Here is a 25,976-nt window from a genome sequence, read left to right as displayed (position 1 = left end):
TTGTAAAGAAGACAAGGAATGGCTCGAGTGGTTCCAACAACTCAAAGCACACATACTTGCCCACAATGTACCAGGTACTGTGAAAACCTATCTATTATCCACTGTAGAAAGTGCAGTGTTCCGATTAACTCAGAAGTTATTTCTTAATGCCACTCCGAATGAACTTACTTATGAATAAGTGGTACAGTCACTAACTACTATTATGACCAACAAGTGAATGTGGTAGCAGCTAGGTATTAATTCTTTACTTGTAAAAAATGGTCAGAACAAACTTATCACAAGTGGGTAACATTTTGGAGGATATGACAAGGAAATGCAAAATCAAATGTGCCTGCGGCACTTTATATTCAGATGTCATGTTGCAGGATGCGATCACGTTCAATGTAACTGATGTCACACTTAGAGAACAGATTTTGAAACACTCCAATCCATCATTTCAGCAGGTACTGCAAATACTAGATCAGCACGATTCTGCCCTGTTGGCTGATAAATTTGAGCAACCAGCTATTTGTCAGGCTGAGTCCCTTGTTTGCAGTCAGCCCATTCAGTGGCAGCATGCACTAGCCACGTTGAGTAAACAACACTTCACACTGCTACACAGACAAACAGAATTAAGTCTTACCCTCGGTGTTATTCATGTCACAAACGCCAAGACTTCCCCTCCCGACAAGCTCAGTGTTACGCTTGTGGTGGGAAAGGACGTGTACAATCGGTATGTTTGCAACGGAACCAACATGAGGATTCGGTCCACTCACAAAAATCTAGTCACAAGGTCCATGTCATTAATGCCCTATATTAAAAGTCTGTAACAGGCAATAGCAAAACTGGCACATGAGCAGTTTCTTCAGTGTTACGCCAGTCAAACAAACTATTTGTTCATTTACTTCTTTGTGGGAAATTGCGTTGGACATGGATGCCTCAGTCACATTGCTAAATTGTCACACATATGAACTGTTACGCTCCCCACCCTGTCTAAAACTAGCATGCAACTGAAGGTTTCTAATGGACAAGACATTCCCATTCTCGGATAATGTACACTGCCTGCCATGTGTCACTCACATAGGCGAACAGTGACTTTTACAGTGCTCAAATCACGCGAGTGTGAGAATATATTTGGTCTTGATGCATTTGATCTGTTTGGTTTTAACATTCAGGATAGTGTGTTGTCAGTGTCTGCATTCCATGCAAAAAGGCAGTGAAGCTAGTTTGCTAAAAGAATTTCCAGAACTTTTTTCTCAAGGTTTAGGCTAGACTAACAATTTTGTTGCACATATCAAGACAATGCTTAGCCAAAATTTTGCTGTTCCCATTGCATAATGGGGCAAAGTTGCAGACGAACTTAAAGAATTGCAAGACAGCAGAGCTATTGCACCCACATAAGCTAGCCAATGGCCAAGTCCACTGGTTTTGCTCCCCAAATCTTCAGGTCACATTCGCCTCTGTGTTGACTTTAAGTCTATGGCCACCCCACAAACTGTAATTGATACTTATCCATTGCCATGACCAGAGGATCTCATGGGCACATTAGGCACTGGACGCTACTTTTCAAAAATTGATTCGCGAAATGCGTATCTTCAAATACCGCTCGATGAAGAATCTCAAAAAGTGTGTGTAGTGAATACTCATTTGGACTTGTTTAAGTTTTGCATTTGCCTTTTGGCAGTGCTTTCACACCTGCCATTTTCCAATGCTATTTGGAACAGCTAACTGCACAAATACGAAACTGTTCAAACTATTTGGATGATACTGCTGTAGCATCTCATACACCTGAAAAACATAGTGTACATTTATGTGCTTTTTTTGTGTGTTGTCCGATTCAGGACTAAAGTGTAGACTGGACAAGTGTGATTTTTTTTAAACCTGAATTGCAGTATCTTGGTCACGTCATAAAAAGTCAAGGTGTACATCCTCTTCAGTCGCATTTGTTAGCCATATGAGATTTGCCAGTTCCTTGCAAATTCACAGAATTGCAGTCAGTCTAAGGGAAAATGAACTATTATATTCAGTTCATACCGAATGCTGCACAAATCGTGGTTCCATTGCATCGCTTGCGTCAAAAGAATGTCTGCTTTGTTTGAACAGATGAGTGCCAAGTAGCTTTTCAAAACTAAAGATGCAGTGCTCAGTGATCGATGCTTAGTTTACTCTGATCCTGACAAACCAGCTGTATTGCAAGTTGACGCTTCCTCTTACGGAATCAGTGCAGTGCTTTCGCACAGAACTGATGATGAAGACAGGCCAATTGCTTTGAATCAAAAGTATTGTCCAGAGCTCAGGGTAACTATTCCCTAACTGTGAAAGAGGCTTTGGTTATTGTGTATGGTGTCACCAGATTCCACCATGGAAATACAGAAGTGTCCGATTCCACCTGCTGCTTTGACCCATGACGTCACAAATATGGTGGCAACGACCATACACTATGACTCCCAAACGGCGCCTATGATGTAATTCCGTAAACATGACCACAAACACGAAAATATATTGAAAAACCAACACACACACGTTACACAAAAAACCTAATGACACTAACGGGTCAAGTGTGGGAAATTGGTGTTTTTTGGGTGGGGACAAAATAAATATAAACAAATTTAGACACACACCCCCATACCAAACCACACAAAACGACGAAAAAAAAAAAAAAACGACAACACAAAACTCCCCAAATTCCACTAAACACAATTTCCTCTGGAATTGGACTCTTCCCTTGACCTATATAGCTCAACAGCAGCTCCCCATCCCACAAATTGGAATCAAACACTTCCCTTGACCTACATAGCTCAACAGCAACTCCCAATACTGCAACACCCACAGCCACAACCACACATTGTAATGGAACACTTCCTCGACCCCAAACACACAACAAATACACTAAGAACAAGAATAAAAACTTACCACAACAAAGTTCTGGTGCTGCAACCTAGGTCGGCCACCACAATCACACATAGGCACACACCCAGCAACAAACAAACACACACACACACACACACACACACACACACACACAACCACAAACCAACGAAAAAATACACAACCAAAAGAAAGACCCAACCCACCCACACCCCAATCCAACCTCCCCCCTCACCCCAGAATAAAATACCCATAAACAATAACCAAACACAAAATAAAAAAAATCTAAAAATCTCAATCACACACTACAACTCAACAAAAACTGCAGATCCTCCACAACTAAATAACAAACCAACCCCCCCCCCTACAAACAGTATCAACAACTTAAACCCCCCCCCCACCCACCCACAGCCACCCACCCACCCACCCAAATCACCCTAACTAACCACCTTCGGCCTGTACATCTTATGAATAGCCCTTTTTTTTAAAAAAAAAAAAAAAAAAAAAAAAAAAACCCTCAGGGACACTCTTCCGCCAACAGTACTCATCTAAATGAGACTGATGGTTGGAAGAACGCCTCTTCCCCTTCCCAAGAACTGACTTAACGGCCTCACACATCCCCTCAATAGTATTCATACAAGTCCCCGTCTCATAACTTTTAAACTCTAAACTATGGTTAACAACTAAATGATTGTACCCCCTCTCACCCAACCCCCCGATAAGAAGAAAAAGCATCGGAAACTAAAGTGGAACCTGGTTCTATAAACTCCTCAATTAACCCCACTAATCACGCCTTAGACCACAACCCTGAAAACACATTCCGAACACCCCCCCCCCCAGTAAAACAGCCCCCCACACCCAGAGACCAACCACAGACTTACCCCTCCCATACTTCCTTTTCTCAAACTGCGACTCATCCACCTCCACCACAACCCCAGGCCCACCCAACTTACCCCTGTACTTAATAAACTCAGAACATACTTCATAGCAAAACGAAAACCAATCAAGCACACTCCTCTCACTCACGCCAGTCTCATGCGTGCAAAAACTTTGAGAGGATCTACAACAAAAGTAATACATCAACAACACAATCTTGCGCATTCCCAACCTAGACTTTTCAAATCAGGAACTGTGACGTATGGAGCGCCATGGGTTATCCCTATGGCACCGCCACATATAACCATACCTGGTCCGAGACGCTGAAACTTTTGCCAACGTCATTTCCTTCCCACAAACAGCACACTTGACCACCTCCGCAATCAACCCAAAAAGCTGTTGAAATTTGATCAGCTCCAACTAAGTCGTGCCCATCATAGCATGGAGTTGCACACTATTTATTTTATCGGTCATATACATACCTAACAAGACCAACAACAAATTCATTTAGGCCTACTCACATTAACAGACGACCTACAGTGAACAGCATTACAATAACTTTCACACAAAACCACTAAATCATTAACTCACTGAAACCAGTTCCGCTCGAAACATAGCCAAAATTGCGAACCAGCCACTATAATCAGTAAGACCAAACTGAACCCATTACACCACACAACAGGAAACCCCTAACACACCACCAGAGGGCACCACGAACCGCAACATAATGACACCTACAAACATGCCACACTCACAAACCAAACTCCGCACCACTATGATGTCACACACCACAATAGCCTTACGTCGCTGGTAAAATCCGACGGATGGGATTGGACCCTTTGGTCGACCCTCCACCACTATTTGCATGGTAGAAAATTCTACTTAGTAATGGATCACAAGCCTTTTCAGTCCTTGTTTAATCCAACGAAACTGGTTCCTGTACAAACTGCCCACAAATTGCAAAGGTGGGCTTTGTTGTTTTCTCAATACCAGTACGAGATTGTGTATCGTCTGACAGCTGAAATATGGTAATGTGGATGCACTTCCACATCTTCCGATTGGCCCGACACACACATTGACTCTTCTGCTGCATCTGCTTGTTACATTGATGCTCATGATTCTGTATTGCTTCAATCTTTTCCGCTGAACTACAGGAAAATTGCACAGGTCACAGAAGCTGATTTAGATTTGAACATTTTCTAAAATACATTTGCACATCTTGGCCTCATTCCTTGCACAGCATAAAGAACTCTGTAGTGCGCCGATAATCGGCATAGCCTCGATGTGGTTCTTGTACAAAATGACAGTGGACTGTCACGTGTGTTGATCCCTACAGCTTTGCAAAATGAAGTGTTGCAGTTACTTCACCAAGGATACTGGGGGATTGTTCGTACGAAACAGTTACCATGTTGACACTGTACTTGGCAGGGTATGGACACCCAAATAGAACAGATGACATCACAGTGTCACGCATGTGCGGAAAATCAGTCCGTGTCAGCACAAAAATTATCTCCTTGGCCTAAGTCGCAATTACCATGGCAATATGTGCACATAGACTTTGCAGGACTTTTTTGGAACACTAGTTGGTTGTTTGGGGTTAACTTGTATAGCAAGTTTCTTTTTGCTGTGCCAACGAAATCGATGACATCACGTAGCACAATTCAGGTGTTGTCCTCTATTTTTTGCCTTGAAGGTTTACCTGAAGTTATAGTGGCAGTCAACGGCCTCAGTTCACATCAAATGAATTTGAAACTTTCTGTGAACGCAATGCCATACAGCATCTAAACAGTGCACTATTCCATTCGCAGCCAAATGGTGAAGTGGAACATTTTGTCAGAATCTTCAAGCAGCAGATGGTAAAACTTCGCTCTGCACACACCATGGATCAAGCATTGCAACTGTTTCTCACCTCCTATCGTTTGCACCCATGAGATGGACCATCACCAGCGGAATTGCTTCACAGCCACCGCCATCGGACACAGGTCCAACAGCTCCACCCTCCTCAGCATCCAGTGCTAAAGAAATGCCACAAGTATCACTTCGCACTGCATTATATTGTCTTTTACTGGGTTTTTAGCGGCAGCATGAGGCGAGATCGTCTGTCGACTTGGCACTTGAATGTTTCTTATTTCAGGTCCAGATGGCTTGCTGACATCAAAATCAACTTCGCCTCCATCATGTGCAAGATGATCTTTCGGTGGCTCTTCCCCCAGATTCACGGATCCAGAGGACAGTGTAGCCACAGCAGCCACCAGAGGGTGTCATCATGACACTGCAGGATGACCCCATGGAAATGGAGCTTTCACCTCCTCTCATCCTACCGATGGAGCTGGACCCACCCACACTGCTGCAGTCACCGCCTTCTTCATCTGGTTTATGGTGTCAGGAGGTGGACGTGTACCGTTATGGTTGTTTCCCAGAGGACATTTCTGCCAGAGCGAAGGCCGGATGGCAGGGTACGACCAGAAACTTGACGTCCCCTGCAGCAACACCTTTCGGTCCTGCGATGGGCTCACACTCCTGCCTCCCCTGCCGTGGTCGCACTCCCTTCGCGACGACATTCTGTCACTTTCATGGGCGGAGTGTCCCGGCGTAATGACAAGCGCTGGCACGAAGATGAAGAACCCACGAGCAGAGAAGACTGTGAGACGACGTCAGCCAATAGTAAACTGACTAGGACTGGGCCACAACAGGAGTGGACTCTATCCGAAGAGACTATAAGCACCACTCCTGCCAGCCTCGGCCAGACAGTAGAAGATGCGCACTAGCAGACCGGCACTAACAGACGCAGACTAGAAACCACCCACTAGAGGAGAGGCACTAGAAGAGCCATTACTTGTGATCCATACGAACTTGTGTGAATTATTTGGACAGACATTGTATACCTTGAAGGACATTGACTATGTTCATGCTGTCAATTGCTTGCGACCCACAGCTACTTATTGTCAATCTACTTCATTGTAATAAAAACCATTAATGTGAGTTGCTTGAATTGCTGTTTAGCTATCTGAGAAAGCAGCATCCTTTAAGCACCCTATAAGAGACGAGTGGGCACGACGACCCAAAAATTATACATGTGCTTGTACTTTTTAGTTAAATACATAATTTTAAGGCACTTATGAAATAATGATAATTTACATTTTAGTAATATATCTTACTACATACCTGCATTTTGATTACAGAAGTAGCCTACACACACTTTCTTCCAGTTTCACATTAGCTATCTGTGGTATGGCTACATTTTATATGTAATATAAATAAGTGAATTATGATTACATATATGACTTGAGTAACTATACAGCTATGATACTCTTCACTTTGTAGTAATTAGGGTTTCGTCCCTCAAGATGGTACGAAGGTATTCTTCCACTGAATAGTATACCCTATTTTTAAACCAAAACTCTAATACTATCTTAAATTTACGTAGAGAGAGTATTTTTGCTGATTGTAGCAGTTTATCATATATCTTAAGACTAAGGTGTTTGGAATTACTAGGGGTCAGTGACGGTATTCAAAATGACAGGTTTAACATACAATTGTTTCTTGTCTAAATGTATATTTTCTTTGAGACACATTAAGCAACTATACACAGAGAAACTTGTGACTGTCGTAACACTGAGACGACTAAAATGTTTCTTACAGGACTCTCTCGGACTCAATCCTTGAGTCCATCCGATTGCTTTTTTCTGCCTTCTGAAAACACAGTTTGCACCTAGCGAATTTCCCAGTAATAACACACCTTAATGCAGTTGCAACGGAAAAATGCGTAGTATCAAGGAACCAGCATTTTTTTTAAATTAATTAATTTATTTATTTATTTTTCCACATCGTCTAAGGCCACTGTTTGGTTTCGCGTGTGAGCCACATAATCAGCAACAGAAGGAGGAATCCTTTACTTTTATGCGATGTATATGAGTCTAAAAGCTTTTTACGATGAAAATTACAGAACTGACAGTAACTTACTCTGGAAATCGTTGTTTAAGAATAGAATCCACTTCCCGCCACGGGCATACCTTAGCCCCATCATACTCCCTTATAATACTAATTATTTCGTTATAAACTTCAAGTTTCATTTTCCTGCCCTATATTACTACACTATAAACACAAACAGCGAACCATGTAAACACGCTTCCATCACCGGCCCAGAACTACGATGCAACTTCGTTGCTCTACTGTCTCCCAGTGATGAAAACAAAGCTGTAGGTGTGCTGAATTGTTTCGTATGAGTTAGGAATTTAATAAACAGCGTAGTGCAGATCACAGGAATTGAGAGCACGAGGGAGCAACATTTTCTGTAATATTAATTGTGTAAAACTATAATAACTATTTGCTTTCACCTCAGTTACCATACCTATCCGTTTTTCGGAAGCTTATCGTAGTAGTGGCTATTCTGTCGCCACAGAAAGGTAAGTTATAGGTATACAGTAGCTGGAGTATAAAATTTGATTGTGTGTTTATCATTTTGTGGCAGCAAATGTGCTACTGCTTTGGTTAAAGCAAGAACTAGTTTGACTAGTGACGATTAGCTTCTATTAAGTTCGTTGATGAATTACACGTTTTATGTTTGTGTATGTCATGATACTAACGCACTTACGAAGAGTGACAAAACCAAATATTCATTCAGTGAACGAAGCCAATACTCTATAAGTAGATTGTTAATTTCGGCGTACAGCTACATCATAACCATTGATCTTGGCAAATGTACATACTTGCATGTAAACTGAGAGTAGTGCCATTTACATTACTTTCATCTGTCAGTTACCATATTTTGTGTGTTGATCAGTGGGAGGTTCTTGCGGCTTCAGTCACTTTATTCTAGACAATACATTAAGAGCTGACGTAAAAATAAATCAAGCGCCTTTATGATGTAAATCTAATACTGTCTCTATCAGAATAATTAAAGATATAAGATAGTGGTTGTTTACTCGTGTTGATACTGTATGTGTTAAAGTTTTGTAATCGTCAGACTGTTGGTGACAAGTATTTATAAACTAGCTGGAGGGATTGTAATTTTGTCCCAAGCAATCAGTATATGAGTGATAGATTTTTTAAAAATCAGTTGATATATAGTATTTGTTTATATGAAATTAATATAATTTCTGGGACATGCATCAAGAGGTCTACATATTGATAGTCATTAACACAAGTTTCTGAACACTTGCTGCTGCATTGTTGTAAAAAGGTTTGTTTATAGGCCCATAATTTATGTTGTGTGTGTTATGTAAACAACTTCATAGTTGATGTAACTAACAAGTGACAGTCACAGTTGCACTTAGCCTGAAGACAGTCCGTGGAAAAACGAATGGCAGGAAGTTTAATTACTAGTGGTTGTGTGAAATGAAGTTCTTCATTGGCAAATCTGACAGTTTTTACTTCTTCCCCCAGAACTTTTATTCCTACTCCAGATTTTTCTTTGGTTTCCTGCACTGCTTGCTTAATGTGCAGACTGAATAACATTCGGGATATGCTACAATCCTGTCTAACTCCCTTCCCAACCACTTCCCTTTCAAGCCCTTTGATGCTTATAACTGCTGCCTGGTTTTGTGGGAGTTGTGAATAGCCTTTTGCTTCATGTATTTTACCCCTACTATCTTCATAATTTCAAAGAGTGTATACCAATCAACATTGCCGATAGCTTTCTGCAAGTATACACATGCTATTAATGTAGGTTTGTCTTTCTTTAACCTACCTTTTAACAGAAGTCATAGGCTCAGCATTGCCTCACGTGTTCCTACATTTCTCTGGAAACTGAACTGATTTTCCCAGAGGTCAGCTTCCATTCTTTTGTTAAGAAATGGTGTTAGTATTTTGCCACCATGACTTATCAAACTGATAGTTTGGTAATATTCACACATATCAGCACCTATGTTCTTTGGAATTTGAATTATTACATTCTTGGAATTCAGGGTATTTCTCCTGTCTCATATGGCCTGCACTTCAGATGGAATACCTCTGTCGTGGTTGGCCCTCCCAAGGATACCAGTAGTTCTGACAGAATGTCTTCTACCCCAAAGGCCTTGTTTCGACTTAGGTCTTTCAGCACTCTGACAAATTCTTTGGCAGTATCATGTCTCCCACCTCGTCTTCATGTATGTCCTCTTCTCTTTCTGTAATATTGCATTTGAGTTCATCTCCCATGTAGAGACACTCAGTATATTCCTTTCACCTTTCCCTTCTTTACTGAGTTCTGGTTTGCCATCTGAGCTCTTGAAATTCATACAGCTGCTTCTTTTTTCTCCAAAGGGCACTTTAATTTTTCTGTAGGCAGTATCTGTCATTCCCCAAGTGGGATAGGGCTATGTTTTTAAACCCTTAAATTTGTCCTTTAGCCATTCCTGCATAGCCATTTTGTGCTTCTTGTCAACCTCATTTTGTAGACATTAGTATTCCCTTTCACTTCCTTAATTTGCTGCATTTTTATATTTTCTCTTTTTGTCAGTTAAATTCAGTATCTCGTATGATACCTAAGCATTTCTACTAGGTCTTGTCTTTTTTTCCCTGTTGATCACCTGTTGCCTGCACTATTTCACCTCTCAGAGCTACACAGTTGTGTCCTATGTATTCCTTTCCTTTGTGGTAGTCAATTGACACCTAATACTCCCTCTGAAACCCTCTACACTCACTGATTCTTTTAACTTACCCTGGTCTCATCTTCTAGTTCTTTGCAAATTATTCAGTGCCAATCTACTGCTCATAACCAATAATTTGTGGTCAGAGTGCACATCTGCCCATGGAAATGTCTTATGATATAAAATTTGGTTCTGAAATCTTTCGTACTGTTATATAATCAACCTGTAACCTTCTGGTGTCTTCAGAGTTCTGTCAGACACACAAAGAACTTGGAAGAGCAGTTGAATGGAATGGACAGTGTCTTGAAAGGAGAATATAAGATGAACATCAACAAAAGCGACACGAGGATAAATGAATGCAGCCTTAATTAAATCAGGTGATGCTGAGGGAATTAGATTAGGAAATGAGACATTTAGAGTAGCAGATGAGTTTTGTTATTTGGGCAATGAAATGACGGAAGATAGCCAAAGTAGAGAGGCTATAAAATGCAGACTGTCAATGCCAATAGAAGTGTTTCTGGAGAAGAGAGATTTGTTAGCATTGAATACAGACTTAAGTTTTAAGAAGTTTTGTTTGAAAGTATTTGTATGGAGAGTAGTCACGTATGGAAGTGAAAAATGGGTGAGGAACGGTTTAGACAAGAACAGAATAGAAACTTTTGGAATGTGGTGCTATAGAAGAATGTTGAAGATTAGCTACATAGATCACATAACTAAAAATGAGGTACTGAATAGAATTGGGAGAAAAGAAATTTATGGCACAATCTGACTAGAAGAAGGGATTGGTTGATAGGACATATTCTAAGGCATCAAGGGATCACCAGTTTAGTGTTGGAGCGAAGTATGAGGGCGGGGGGGGGGGGGGGGGGGGTAAAAATTGTTGAGGGAGACCAAGAGATGAATACAGTAAGTAGATTCAGAAGTATGTAATTTGCAGTAATTATTTGGAGCTGAAGATGGTTGCACAGGATAGAGCAGCGCGGAGAGCTGCGTCAAGCCAGTCTTCAGACTGATGACCTCAACACACAAAACCCAGTGTTAGCGATGATTAAATTATGCTCTGTGCAAAATTCGACCTGGTGGCTTCCTCTTTCATTCCATTCCTACAGTCCATATTCACATGTTATTTTTCCTTTCCCATTTCCCTGCTATTGATTTCCAGTTCCCAGTCACAGTTAAATTTTCACATCTCTTAACTATCTGAATAAACTCTTTTATCTCATCATACATTTCTTCAGTCTCTTTGTCATCTGCAGAGCTAGTTAGCGTTTTCTTGCAATTAGAGACCATATTAGCAACAACCATTGTCCGCCAGACAAGGAACGTGTCCCACGAAACCAGGGTACTCAGGATAAAACTACTGAATATTGTGGACAATATGTCACATGCAGTGACTGAGGAGAGCTATGGAAGCACTAAATCATTTGAACTAACCCATACTCTGAATAATGCTGCTGAAGATGAACTGTAGTGAAGAATTTTGAGATTATTTTGAAACACAGAAAACAGTGCAGATACCAACCAGCTAAGTATATGGAAATCTCATATTTCCATCTAGATGCCAGTTTTTCTAAAGAATTGGTCTATTCTATAAGTGTACTCAGGAGACCTAGCACACACATATTGTTGTGCAATGGTGGCAACCACCATTGTCCCCAGGCAGGGAATGTGTCCCATGAAACCAGGATACTCGGGATAAAACCTATGAAATGCAAATAAATACTGATTTTTATGTAACATGATTTTACTATACAGAAACAGTTAATAGTAGGATTAGGTACTGGTTCAGTGTTTGCGCTCGAGTCAGTAGTAGGATGCACATACATCCTGGCAGGCAGCTGAATTTTTGTATGTCGTCCAACTTCCAGCAAACTAAACTTGTGAAAGATGTAAATGTCCTTCATTATTTTAATCATTACTGAAGCTGCACATTGCGTATAGTCAGAGTTACAGGGTTGTTTACCTATTGATGGATTATCTTGGACAACAATTCAGTTTCTTGTATGCTTACTATAGGCCCAGTGCAGTCCAGTATTTGTGCATTCAAATGATCATATAATTGTTGAATATTGTTTTGAGATTTTGAGGGGAAAATGACTTTTTTTCCTACATATGTTGTTTCAAATGGTGAAGGGCTGTTGCTGGTAATGGAGACTGGAACAAGTGCTGTGCTGTCATTGCTCACATATAGTCCTACTTAAAGCTATACAGTTTTGGTGATCATGCTCCCCATGTGAATGGACAGACATCTTAAGCATGTCATGTAACAAGAGATGCGTGTTTATAGGCATTGCCCTGCTAGAAGAGTACCTCCTTGTAGCTGTAAGAATAATAACAGAGGTGACTGGACGTTCAGCACTCTTTCAAATAACATATCACCTGTAATCACCCCAGGCTTGGCTTCTCACATCATGGTGCTGAACTTTGTCCTAAATATCAGTGCTAGATACAGTCCAGTAGTTGCCCTGCTCCTGAGTCACTGAATCCAAGGCAGAATCTACTACCCTATTCAATTATTATAAACAAAGCTTGGTAACAGTCATCCCCTGAGTACCTTTTTTTGCTATAGTTTTGGAAGTAGGTTACATGCTGAAGAAGTAAGCCTGTAGATCAGCTTCCAGCAAATGATTCCTGCCATCCCTGGCTGACACCTTGAGTAAAAAACATTGGTGGTAATTTGTTCCTAAAGGAAAATGCACTTCTGAAAACTATAAAACTGCAGAAAGACAAAAGAGCTGTCAGTAGGTACCTTAAGGAGCTGATCTAAATATTTAAAAGTAAAAACAGTAAATCCCAGCTTTCTGAACTATTAGTTCCATCCTCAGGGATGAAAGTGGGATAAGATGCGGAAGATTAGAATTGATTGGCAGGTCACCCAGACCCCAGGATGAGAGGCACATGTCTGCTGTAAGGATGAGTCACCATGTAGTCAGCAGTGGCTGGTTATCTGGTGAGAGAATCCAGGAATAAATTTTAGCCACTGCTGTCCAGACTCAGGAAAACTAAAATGGGCATCCTCTTTCAACTACAATCATCTCCTGTCCAATCTAGCAGTTGCATCCTCTTTCGATTACAATCACCTCATGTCCAACTTATCGACCAGTTTTACAGGACTGGATGATCTCCTTCCTTAAATTCATTTTATTGCATTATTTATACTGAAGTCCTGGAAAATGACTTCAGTGTCAACTTGCGTCATAAAACTGTGGTGCATGACAGCTATAAAATTGTTTTTCTTCACTTCTGCACTTGTAGGTAACCAGTTGTTATTAGTTCTTCTACAGTAATGATTAATAACAAATACAGCTGTAAAAGTAATGACAGTTGGAGTAAATAGTGATTCTGGTGGTAGTTTCACCAACAGTAATAGTAAAAGTTGAGTATTATCACTGCAGAAACATTAAAATAATGTTTAGGTAGAAATAGGATAAATATGAAGAAAATATAGAATTTAGTGTTGGCAACTATGTAAAACAATAGTTCAGATCAATAACTAAATTGGTATGGTGTCTCATTCAATGAAGAGAGTTGATAATAACCACCAGTTTTGGCCAAATGATGAAATGATAAACATAAATGACTCATCAAGATCCATTATTTATTAAATAGACATCATAAGAGTTACAGCTATTCTCATGTTGTAATATTCATTGGCTTTGCCAACTCATGATCAAACTGTTACATTTAAAACCTAGACTTCAGGCTAGGTCACCACAACATACATTAAAATATTACACACAAACACAAAACAAATACTGTCAGTGTTCAGTTCTCTTTCTGTTTGCGCTTGTGGTGTCATGTCACAGCATCATTACATCACACAACAAAGCCTCCGACTGGTATCAAGTATCCATAGCATCAGAAAATAACACTAAGCTGCATACATACTAGTCATTCAGATACGTTATAGATGTTACACGTCATCTACCACACCCCCCCAGGGGATCCACAACTCTTTTGTGGATACGTGCGTAGCGAGCACGGGACCCCGAGCTGATGTGGCCTTCCTTCCTTTCCGGGCTGCATACCTTCCCTTTCCGCATCCTTCCCCATTCCCCATCTTCGCCACCCCCCCCCCCCCCTTCACCTCTGGCTCTTTCTTTCCCTTTCTCTGGGGTTATGGTTTGTGCCTACGTCCGGAGACGGACGCTTGTACATATACTACATTCTTCGCCTTCATTCCTTGCTTGTACGTCTTCATCCTTCCTTTGTCCTTCTCTTTTCCTTACCTCTTCTCTCTACCTTCTCCGCTGCGGCGTTTGAGACCTCTCTTCTTTCCTTTCCCTTTCTCTTTCTTCCTCCCTGTGCGTGTCTGAAGGCCAACCCACGCACGTCCATGCGTAGCCGGTGACGGGGTAACGCGTAATTCCCCGCCCCGGGTAGACAGGTAGGACACGTACGTACCCCCTGGTAACGGCCAGGCCCAGGGAGGGGTGATTACCCGAGCTGATACCTTCCGAAAGTGCCGATTGGTCCCTCCGTCCGTTTGTCGGGAGGCCCCCACAAGGGAGGAGCGCGCCATCGGAGACGCCGGTAATCATGGGGGATTCTTCCGCAATGGTTTCCTCACCTTCCACTATGTCTGCTCACAAACGTAAGTTCACTGAGTCTCAGCCACAGTCAGTTCTTCCATTGTTGCCACAGTTCCTTGTTGTTTCTCGGTCTGACGAAGGTCACGACTTCTCCACGGTCAACCCTTTCATTATTCAGAAAGGTGTCGACGCAATTGCAGGTCCTGTAAAGTCTTGTTCCAGATTACGGAATGGCACCGTGTTGTTAGAAACGGTCAGTGACCTCCAGGCACAAAAATTGCTGCGTACGTCGTAACTACACACCTTCCCTGTCCGGGTGGAACCGCACCGTACCTTAAATTCCTCGCGTGGAGTCGTCTATACGCGCTCCCTCGATGGACTGTCTGACGAAGAAATTCAGCACTACCTGTCTGACCAGGGCGTAACGGCTGTTCATAGGGTTATGAAAAGGGTTGACACGAACATCATTCCAACCCGCACTGTCTTCTTGACATTTGACAAAGTTCAACTACCATCGAAAATCAAAGCCGGCTATGAGATAATTTCCGTTCGCCCTTACGTCCCGAACCCTACGCGTTGCTATCGGTTCCAGCGGTTCAATCACACCAGCCAGTCCTGTTCCAATCCGGCCAAATGTGTTACGTGTGGCAGGGATGCCCATGAGGGTGCTTGTCCACCTCCATCCCCTCGCTGCATCAACTGTATGGGTGACCACGCCGCTTCCTCTCGAGATTGCCCCGTTTTTAAGGACGAAAAACTCATCCAGGAAATTAGGGTGAAGGAAAAGGTGTCGACCTTTGCTGCTCGAAAATTATTCGCCAGTCGACAGCCCACCGTGCCTCAGAAAGGAAACTACAGCACTGTCCTTGCTTCTCCTCGGCCAACAAAGGAGGCGGCCACGCAGACTTGCGACCTCACCTTTAGTGCCACGGTCGTCAGATCGGCCAGCGCAAAGATCGCCCGTTCAACCTCACCACTTTCGCCTGCCCACTCTCTGGCTCACCCTTTGTCGAGTTCTGCTAAATCTCGAGCCCAAAAGTCAGACACCAAGACTTCAAAAAAAGAGCATACTCGTGAAGAGTTTTTACGTACGGCAACTTCCCAACCATCGGTTCCTCCTTCCTCTAAACATCATACTTCCAAGAAGGCTACAAAGAAACCCAGTTCCTCTCCTTCTCCGCCAAGGCGTGTCCCATCTACAGCACCACCTGGCGGAAGTCGCCCTCGGCCATCTTCTGTGTCGCCGAGGCGCACTGCTGGCGGCCGATCAACCGGCCGGTCGCTGGTGGCAGGAGCTGCTCCTGACCAACCTATGGATCAGGATCTTCTGCCTTCGGCTGAATGCCATTCCATGCTGTCGGTCGCAAGCTCAGAGCAGTCGTTGAGTTGACAGCGACCTTGGTCACATTCCTCCATTTTCTGTTCACCCTATGTCCATTATCCACTGGAATATCCGCGGTATTCGAGCCAATCGGGATGAATTGTCGATCCTCTTACAATCCTACTCGCCGGTCATCTTCTGTCTTCAGGAAACAAAGCTGCGTCCCCATGACCGCTTTGTTCTCCCTCATTTTCAGTCCGTCCGATATGATCTCCCCTCTGTTGAAGGCACTCCAGCACACGGAGGACTCATGATTCTTCTCCATGAAACTGTCCATTATCACCCAATCCATTTAAACACTTCCTTCCAAGCTGTCGCCGTCCGTCTTTCCCTTTCCGAATACACGTTCTCTCTTTGTACTGTATACATTCCATCGTCCACACCAATGGCACGAGCTGATCTCCTTCATCTTCTTGGTCAGCTTCCACCCCCATATTTGCTGGTTGGGGACTTCAATGCCCACCACCCGCTTTGGGGATCTCCACATCCTTGTCCACGTGGCTCACTATTGCTAGACGTCTTCCACCAAGCAGATCTAGTTTGCCTCAACACTGGGGTCCCTACATTTTTGTCTGCCTCCATGGCAAATTTATCTCATTTGGACCTTGCGGTCGGTACTGTTCCGCTAGCTCTGCGCTTCGAATGGTTCGCCCTTGATGATACACACTCCAGTGACCACTTTCCATGTGTCCTTAGACTGCAGCCTCAATGGCCATATATGCGCCTGCGACGCTGGAAGTTTGCTCAAGCCGATTGGACACTTTTTTCGTCTCTAGCGACATTCGATGACCGTCACTTTCCCAGTGTCGACAATGAGGTCACACATATTACAGACGTTATTCTTACAGCTGTGGAGCGTTCAATACCACGCACCTCGGAATTGCCCCGGCGCCCCCCAGTTCCTTGGTGGAACCAGGCATGCCGTGATGCACTACGTGAGCGGCGACGTGCTCTCCGCGTTTTCCGCCACCATCCTACTTTGGCCAACTGTATCCGCTATAAGCAGCTACGAGCGCGATGCCGTCGTGTCATCCGCGATAGCAAGAAGGCAAGCTGGAAATTCTTTATTAGCTCATTTAACACCTTCACTCCCGCCTTGGAAGTTTGGAGTCGGCTTTGACGGTTCTCAGGCGCGCCTAGTTTCTCCCCGGTCTCTGGGCTCACTGTCGCGCATGACACATTAGTGGACCCCGTCGCAATTTCTAACTCATTGGGTCAGCACTTTGCTGAGATTTCGAGCTCTTCAAATTACCCGCCAGCGTTTCTCCCGAAGAAACGTGCAGCAGAAGTGCGACCTCTTGCTTTCTCCTCTCAAAATCGCGAAAGCTACAATACTGTTTTCTCCTTGCGGGAACTCCAACATGCACTCTCTTCTTCTCGCTCCTCCGCCCCAGGACCAGATGGTATCCACGTCCAAATGTTGCTGCATTTATCAACCCATAGTCTGCGTTACCTCCTTCGCCTTTATAATCGAATTTGGACCGACAGTACTTTTCCCAGACGATGGCGGGAAGCTATCGTCGTTCCTGTTCCGAAACCTGGAAAGGACAACCATCTCCCCTCTAGCTATCACCCCATTTCTCTCACGAGTAGTGTCTGTAAGGTTTTGGAGCGTATGGTGAATTACCGTTTAGCGTGGTGGCTGGAATCCCGCAGTCTTTTAACACCTGCCCAATGCGGATTCCGAAAGCATCGTTCTGCCGTTGACCATCTTGTTGCTCTCTCCACTTATATCATGAACAGTTTTCTCCGGAAACGTCAAACGGTAGCAATATTTTTTGATCTGGAGCGAGCATACGATACCTGTTGGAGGACAGGCATCCTCCGCACACTCTTCTCTTGGGGCTTTCGAGGCCGGCTGCCCCTTTTTCTTCGCGAATTTATGGCAGAGCGCACATTTAGGGTGCGGGTGAACACTACTCTCTCCCGCACTTTCTCCCAAGAAAACGGGGTACCCCAGGGCTCCGTGCTGAGTGTTGTACTGTTTGCCATCGCTATAAATCCAATTATGGATTGTCTCCTTCCCGATGTCTCGGGCTCCCTCTTTGTGGATGATTTTGCGATCTACTACAGCTCTCAACGGACCAGCCTTCTTGAACGACGTCTTCAAGGATGTCTCGATCGCCTCCACTCTTGGAGTATCGAAACAGGCTTCCGTTTCTCTCCCAGTAAGACCGTTTGTGTTAATTTTTGGCGACGTAAGGAGTTTCTTCCGCCCTCCTTACATCTAGGACCTGTCAACCTTCCGTTTTCAGACGTCGCTAAATTCTTGGGTCTTACGTTTGACAGAAAACTGTGCTGGTCCTCCCACGTTTCCTATCTTTCGGCTCGCTGTCTGCGATCGCTTAACACCCTCCGTGTCCTGAATGGTACCTCCTGGGGAGCGGACCGAGTGGTCCTTCTCCGCCTCTATCGCGCCTTAGTGCGCTCGAAATTGGATTATGGAAGCATAGTCTACTCCTCTGCTCGGCCGTCTATTCTTCGGCGTCTCGACTCTATCCACCACCGTGGATTACGTTTAGTGTCTGGAGCTTTTTACACTAGCTCTGTGGAAAGCCTTTATGCTGAGACTGCTGAACCTCCGTTGTCCAATCGGCGAGCGGTCCTTCTAAGTTGTTATGCTAGCCATCTGTCTTCCATGCCTGCTAATCCAGCCCATGCCCTTTTTTTCGACGCCTCATTTGATGTAGGGTATGCTGGCCGCTCCTCCTCCCTACTACCCCCGGGAGTCCGCTTCCGTCAACTGCTCCATTCTCTTTCCTTCTGCTTTCCTAAAACCTTTTTGACAACTTCAGGTACAGCACCGCCTTGGCTCCGTCCCCGGATCTGCCTGCTCCATAACCTTTGTCGATTTCCCAAGGATGGTACCCCTACACTTGTTTATCGTCGGGCATTTGCTGCTCTATGTGCACAAATGACGGACGCCACATTTATTTACACCGACGGCTCGAAAACATCGTTAGGTGTAGGGAGTGCCTATATTGTTGGCGACGCCCCAAATCAATTTCGGCTTCCCGACCAGTGTTCGGTGTATACTGCGGAGCTTTACGCTGTTCTCCAGGCTGTCCACTACATCCGCCGCCATCGGCGGATACAATACGTTATCTGCTCAGATTCTCTCAGCTCTCTCCTCAGTCTCCAAGCTCTTTACCCTGCGCACCCTCTGGTCCACCGGATTCAGGACTGTCTGCGCTTGCTCCATCTGGGGGGCGTCTCGGTGGCGTTCCTCTGGCTCCCGGGACACGCTGGTATCTGTGGGAATGAGGCGGCCGATATAGCGGCCAAGGCTGCAGTCTCTCTTCCTCGGCCAGCTATTCAATCGCTTCCCTTCACCGATCTACGGAGCGGTTTATGTCGCAAAGTTGCTCATTTATGGCATGCGCATTGGTTAACACTTCCCAATAATAAATTGCGGGAAGTGAAAGCTCTTCCTTGCGCTTGGACTTCTTCCTCCCGAACGCGTCGTCGGGAGGAGGTAATTTTAACTAGACTCCGGATAGGGCACTGTCTTTTTAGCCATCGACATCTTTTAAGCGGCGATCCTCCCCCACTCTGTCCCCACTGCTCTCAGCTGTGGACGGTAAGACACCTTTTAATTGAATGCCCCTATTTTAATCCGTTACGCGCCCGTCTACAGCTATCGCCTGATCTATCGTCGATTTTAGCAGATGACACGCGCTCAGCCGACTGCGTTCTCCAGTTTATTAGTGCTAGTGAAATGACGTCAGTCATTTGAAGCTTTTTTGGGGACAACAAACCCCTTTCTGTAGTGGATTTTTAGGCCTTCCTTCTGCTTTTAGTTTCTCCAATTTTATGACTTTGTTCCCATTGCTGCTTGTTTTCAATTTCGTTTTTTTTTACTGTTTCCTAAGTTACGGGCTGGGCGCTAATGACCATAGCAGTTTTGCGCCCTAAAACCAAACCAAAAAAAAAAAAAAAAAAAGTCATCTACCATCTACTTATCACAAGAAGACAAACTATTAGTATACTACTAGTATACTTGCCCCCCCTTCTAACAGCCGTGTACCGCAAGTCTCTAGAGGAACGGAGGGTTCCAAATGATTGGAAAAGAGCACAGGTAGTCCCAGTCTTCAAGAAGGGTCGTCGAGCAGATGCGCAAAACTATAGACCTATATCTCTGACGTCGATCTGTTGTAGAATTTTAGAACATGTTTTTTGTTCGAGTATCATGTCGTTTTTGGAAACCCAGAATCTACTATGTAGGAATCAACATGGATTCCGGAAACAGCGATCGTGTGAGACCCAACTCGCGTTATTTGTTCATGAGACCCAGAAAATATTAGATACAGGCTCCCAGGTAGATGCTATTTTTCTTGACTTCCGGAAGGCGTTCGATACAGTTCCGCACTGTCGCCTGATAAACAAAGTAAGAGCCTACGGAATATCAGACCAGCTGTGTGGCTGGATTGAAGAGTTTTTAGCAAACAGAACACAGCATGTTGTTATCAATGGAGAGACGTCTACAGACGTTAAGGTAACCTCTGGCGTGCCACAGGGGAGTGTTATGGGACCATTGCTTTTCACAATATATATAAATGACCTAGTAGATAGTGTCGGAAGTTCCATGCGGCTTTTCGCGGATGATGCTGTAGTATACAGAGAAGTTGCAGCATTAGAAAATTGTAGCGAAATGCAGGAAGATCTGCAGCGGATAGGCACTTGGTGCAGGGAGTGGCAACTGTCCCTTAACATAGTCAAATGTAATGTATTGCGAATACATAGAAAGAAGGATCCTTTATTGTATGATTATATGATAGCGGAACAAACACTGGTAGCAGTTACTTCTGTAAAATATCTGGGAGTATGCGTGCGGAACGATTTGAAGTGGAATGATCATATAAAATTAATTGTTGGTAAGGCGGGTACCAGGTTGAGATTCATTGGGAGAGTGCTTAGAAAATGTAGTCCAGCAACAAAGGAGGTGGCTTACAAAACACTCGTTCGACCTATACTTGAGTATTGCTCATCAGTGTGGGATCCGTACCAGATCGGGTTGACGGAGGAGATAGAGAAGAGCCAAAGAAGAGCGGCGCGTTTCGTCACAGGGTTATTTGGTAACCGTGATAGCGTTACGGAGATGTTTAATAAACTCAAGTGGCAGACTCTGCAAGAGAGGCGCTCTGCATCGCGGTGTAGCTTGCTCGCCAGGTTTCGAGAGGATGCGTTTCTGGATGAGGTATCGAGTATATTGCTTCCCCCTACTTATACCTCCCGAGGAGATCACGAATGTAAAATTAGAGAGATTCTAGCGCGCACGGAGGCTTTCAGACAGTCGTTCTTCCCGCGAACCATACGCGACTGGAACAGGAAAGGGAGGTAATGACAGTGGCACGTAAAGTGCCCTCCGCCACACACCGTTGGGTGGCTTGCGGAGTATGGATGTAGATGTAGATGTAGACATTAAGCAATGACAGGGAGAGGTGTCCCAAATTGTCACCGTATGCATGCAAGTTGGGTTATCGGTCAGTCAGGGCTTGTTATGCTGTCTACAGAGAAAATAATACTCATAATCCTCAACACCGTGTTGCCCGTGATTAATTAAAATTCGAAAATAAAAAAAAATAAAATAAAAAATTGACTTATGAATGTTGGTATTTCTATGTTGCAGGAACGTACCTTCAGTTGATGATAATTCACACTGTACTTGGTTCGGGGAAATGTCAGTTTTTTCTCTCTTATATACTTCCAAAAATTCAGTTTCCTCAATTTGTGAGAGGAACGTATTTCCATATTTATTAAGCATTTCCCCGTAATATAATTATTTGCATGATTAAACAGCTGGAAAACATTACTTTAAACAATGGAGGACACATTGAAAAGTAAACATCACAGCCGACGGAAAAGGAAATCTGAAAAGATGACAGTAAGAGGTAAGAATTAATAAACCTAAAGGCATGGAACTCTAGGAAGGCAAAAAAATTATCTTAGTGATACATATTTTCTGAACAGGATCTATAAAGGAAGACAATACTGGCAGAAGTGGTAGCTGTGTGCTTAATCAGAAATGTACATCTTCCCACATGAGGACACCTGTATTAACTGAGAGCAATTCTCCTGGGACTGAAATACAAAATTGTTCTCAGTTTATTGAACATGAACCATCTGTCATCTGGGATTCACCACAAGCTTCACCTAACAGTAGTCATGGTATGTCACTAGCTTCTAAATTGATATTGAGTGGGTACCTTTTCAACACCCACAAAAAGCAAAATCCCTTGATATATAAATAAAAATTTTAAGTAAGGGGAAAAACCTGGAATTTATAATTATGCTTTCCTAGAAGCAGTTCACAATTAAATCATCACAGTTCTTTTTTATCTGAAATGTTGAATCTTTGCTACATATTGCAATTAAATAAATCTTGGGTTACTCAAATATATTTCTCATTGACTTTCTCAATGTAAGATTGCTTTCATTTATGTTCAAAAATAAATTTTTGATGTTCTTACAATCAAGTAGAGATTTGATGACTGTAGTTTCAGTTAAAAATTGTTTTACTGTATATAATGTTTTATACCAACATGAAAACAGCTTAAAGGTTCAAATCTAATAAAAAAGATTAGATCTTTGTTGGTCCAGGTAATCATGTAGTAAACAAATGGTACATTCTGATGTAGGATAAGTCAAAAAGAATAACAAAATACAATATTGTGTGAGTTAAATTTACATTAATTGCAGTATTTTAATGTTAAATGTGCATTAACTTATAAGATACAGAGCATATATAGTACAAATAGAAAGAGAATAAACTTTACTTGTAGACTGGTATTAGTATCATGGTAACAGTTATGTGATAGAACATTAAGGTCAAACACAAATATCTAGTGTCCTTCCCGAAGAAACTCATGCAGGCTACAGAACCTGTTATGATTCAGATATGCCTTAGCAGCTGACTTGACTTTTGACATGTCATTTACTAACTTAATTTCTGGGGGAAGCTTAGTATAAATAACTTTCCTGTAATTTAGGGTTCCTTGTTTGTTTAGACTGGCTTTTCCTCTTTCTATATGGAAGTTCTTTTTTATCTAGTGTTATGGGAGTGAACATCTTTGTTAAAAAAAAGTTGAAGATTATCCATTGCACATTTTTTTCATGAAACAGTTATCTTGTGCACGTAGATGCATGGATGTGACAGAATTTCCAGGTTTAAAAGAGTGGTCTGCAGGTTTTGTTCTATTTTATACCTTCATTATTGTTATTCACTGAGATGACAAATGTCATGGAATACCTCCCAATATTGTGATATCATGTTTGACCACCTTTTGTCCGGCAAGTTGCTAACTTGACATGGCACGGACTCAAAGAGTTGTTGGAAGTCCCCTGCAGAAATATTGAGCCATGCTGCCCTAGCTGACCATAATTCCAAAAGTGTTGCCAGAACAAGATTTTGTGTACAGACTGACCTCTGCTATGCCCCATAAACGTTCATGTCAGGCAACCTGGATGGCCAAATCATTTGCTTCAATTGTGCAGAACGTTCTTCAATCCCATCACAAACAATTGTGATCGTGTGATAGCACATTGACTTTTGGGGTCATGGAGTCCATGAATGGCTGCAAAAGGTCTCCAGGTAACCAAACAAAACGATTTCCAGTCAATGATCTGTTTAGTTGAACCAGACGACCCAGTGTATTCCTTGTCAACACATTGCACACCATTATGGAGCCACAACCAGCTTGCACAGTGCCTTGTTGACAACTTGTGTGCGCAGCTTGATGGGGTCTGCACTATACTTGAACCCAACAATCTGCTGTTACCAACTGAAATCGGGACTCGTCTGACCAGGCAATGGTTTTCCCGTCATCTAAGGTCCAACCAGTATGGTCACAGGCCCAGGAGAGGTGCTACAAGTGATGTCGTGCTGTTAGCAAAGGCACCCACATTGGTTGTCGGGTGTCATAGCCCATTAAATGCCATATTTTGCCAGACTGTCCTATCGGATACATTCGTCATACATCCCACATTGATTCCTGGGGTTATTTCACACAGTGTTGCTTTCCTGTTAGCACTGACAACTCTCTGCAAACGCTGCTGCTCTCAGTCATTAAGAGAACGCCATTGGATACTGCGTTATCTGTGTTGAGGTATAATGCATGAAATTTTGTATTCTCAGCACAGTCTTGACACTGTGGGTCCAGGAGTATTGAATTCCGTAACGATTTCCGAAATGGAATGTCCCGTGTGTCTAGTTCCAACTACCATTCCATGTTCAAAATCTGTTAATTCCTGTCATGTTGCCATAATCACATTGGAAAGGTTTTTGACATCACCTGAGTACAAATAACAGCTCTGCCAATGCACTGACCTCGTATACCATCTGTACATGATACTACCGCTGCCTTTGTACGTAAATGCATGTCGCTATCCCATGACTATTATCGCCTCATTGTAATCCTTTTTGTACCCCAAAGAGCTTTTGGCAGAGAGAGGAGATATCTCAGAAAATAATTTCATATTCTAGTTGTGAGTGTATTTAGCCAGTGTATACAGTTTTCAGACAATCTTCGTTGCAGCATCCTTCTGATATTCTCATCAAGTAGCATGCAGTGCTTGATTTCTTACACACTTTTTCAGTATGTGTCCACCATTTAAGATTATTTTGGAGCCATGAACCCAAGAACTTTGTTTGTCTACAATATGAATGTCCTTATAAGATATCTGAATATCAACAGGTTGCTCAGCTTTTGTCACATTGTAGAATTTTAGTTCCACTGTCTTATCTGCTTTTCTTACCAACTTGTGATTGAACCAGTTTCCAGTATTTTTCAGTGAGTTTGTTGTAGACTTCTGAAGCATTTCCATTTCTTTACCATTAACTAGCACACTAGTATCATCAGCAAACTTAATTGTGTTAACATAGAATTTGTCCAGATCATTCACCTATAATACAAATAGGGCCTTGTGGCACTCCATATTTAATGGCTAGAGAGTTTGAATAATGTTGAATCAATTTGTTGAAACTTTGGTATTGCACAAGCACTTGCTTTCATCTGCTTTGGTATGATTTTGTCCAGTTGTTGGATGTTCTTCAATCCTCATGTTGTCAAGTTTAGTCAATAATTTAGTGTAATGTTTGCTACCAAAAGCCTTAGTGTGATCTAGTTGTATTTCAATTACATTTTTGCCATTATCACGTCTTTGAAGTAATTCGCCTAAAGTTGAGAAATCACTATATCAGTTGATCAGCCCTTCCTGAAACCATGTTGTGCTTTGCCAGGAAATCTGCTACTCTTATTTGGGAAAAAAAAGTCCATGATTTTTGAGAATACAGGTAGTAGAACAATGGGCCTGTAGATGGCCATTTAATCTGTTTACCTATGATCGGCAAATCCCAGTTTGAAAGGAACTGTTACAAAGGTGAGCTTATGATTCAGCAGTGAGCTCTTCAAAATTTTTAATATGACTGCCTGGTGTGCAACCTATTACAGTGGAGTGGCTCATTTGTAAAGTTCTGATAACTGAAAGGGCTTCTTTCTGGGTTGTTCGAAAGGGAGAGAGAGAGAGAGAGAGAGAGAGAGAGAGAGAGAGGGAGAGAGAGAGGGGTACCATTCACATTGGTATTTTCAGATGGTATTGGGCACTATTTAGCGCTAGGTTTGATTTCAGTGAGTAATTGCACACTTATATTGTTCGAATATGTATTGAACACATTTGCTATTTCTTCAGTGTCAGTGATTTTTTGGTCATTACAGTTAAATTTAACATTGGAGTTTTTGGAGTATTTAATATTGGAGTTTGCTGTTTCACTTT

General features: G+C 42.8%; 2 protein-coding genes across 6 annotated transcripts in view; one reads left to right on the top strand and one right to left on the bottom strand.

Moving 5' to 3' along the window:
* The window catches only part of LOC126259168 (CDAN1-interacting nuclease 1), a 147,410-nt gene extending 139,533 nt beyond the window's left edge, over window positions 1–7,877 (bottom strand). For both annotated transcript variants that reach the window (XM_049955734.1, XM_049955733.1), the window contains exon 1: window positions 7,687–7,877. In XM_049955734.1, the coding sequence (XP_049811691.1) occupies window positions 7,687–7,796 (110 nt within the window). In that variant the 5' untranslated portion in view covers window positions 7,797–7,877. The remainder of the gene's footprint in view (window positions 1–7,686) is intronic.
* A 47-nt stretch (window positions 7,878–7,924) lies between these two features.
* The window catches only part of LOC126259164 (uncharacterized), a 36,785-nt gene continuing 18,733 nt past the window's right edge, over window positions 7,925–25,976 (top strand). The window contains exons 1-3 of one of the 4 annotated variants that reach the window (XM_049955717.1): window positions 7,925–8,129; window positions 21,835–22,096; window positions 22,176–22,373. In XM_049955717.1, coding sequence (XP_049811674.1) covers window positions 22,027–22,096; window positions 22,176–22,373 — 268 coding nt within the window. In that variant the 5' untranslated portion in view covers window positions 7,925–8,129; window positions 21,835–22,026. Of the gene's footprint in view, window positions 8,130–8,890; window positions 8,906–21,834; window positions 22,097–22,154; window positions 22,374–25,976 lie in introns of those variants that run through there. The other 3 variants (XM_049955719.1, XM_049955718.1, XM_049955720.1) reach the window with 3 other exon arrangements.

The sequence above is a fragment of the Schistocerca nitens genome, chromosome 5, assembly GCF_023898315.1.
Source record: "Schistocerca nitens isolate TAMUIC-IGC-003100 chromosome 5, iqSchNite1.1, whole genome shotgun sequence".
Classification (NCBI taxonomy): Eukaryota; Metazoa; Arthropoda; class Insecta; order Orthoptera; family Acrididae; genus Schistocerca; species Schistocerca nitens.
This window is presented reverse-complemented; position numbering and strand designations above follow the sequence as displayed.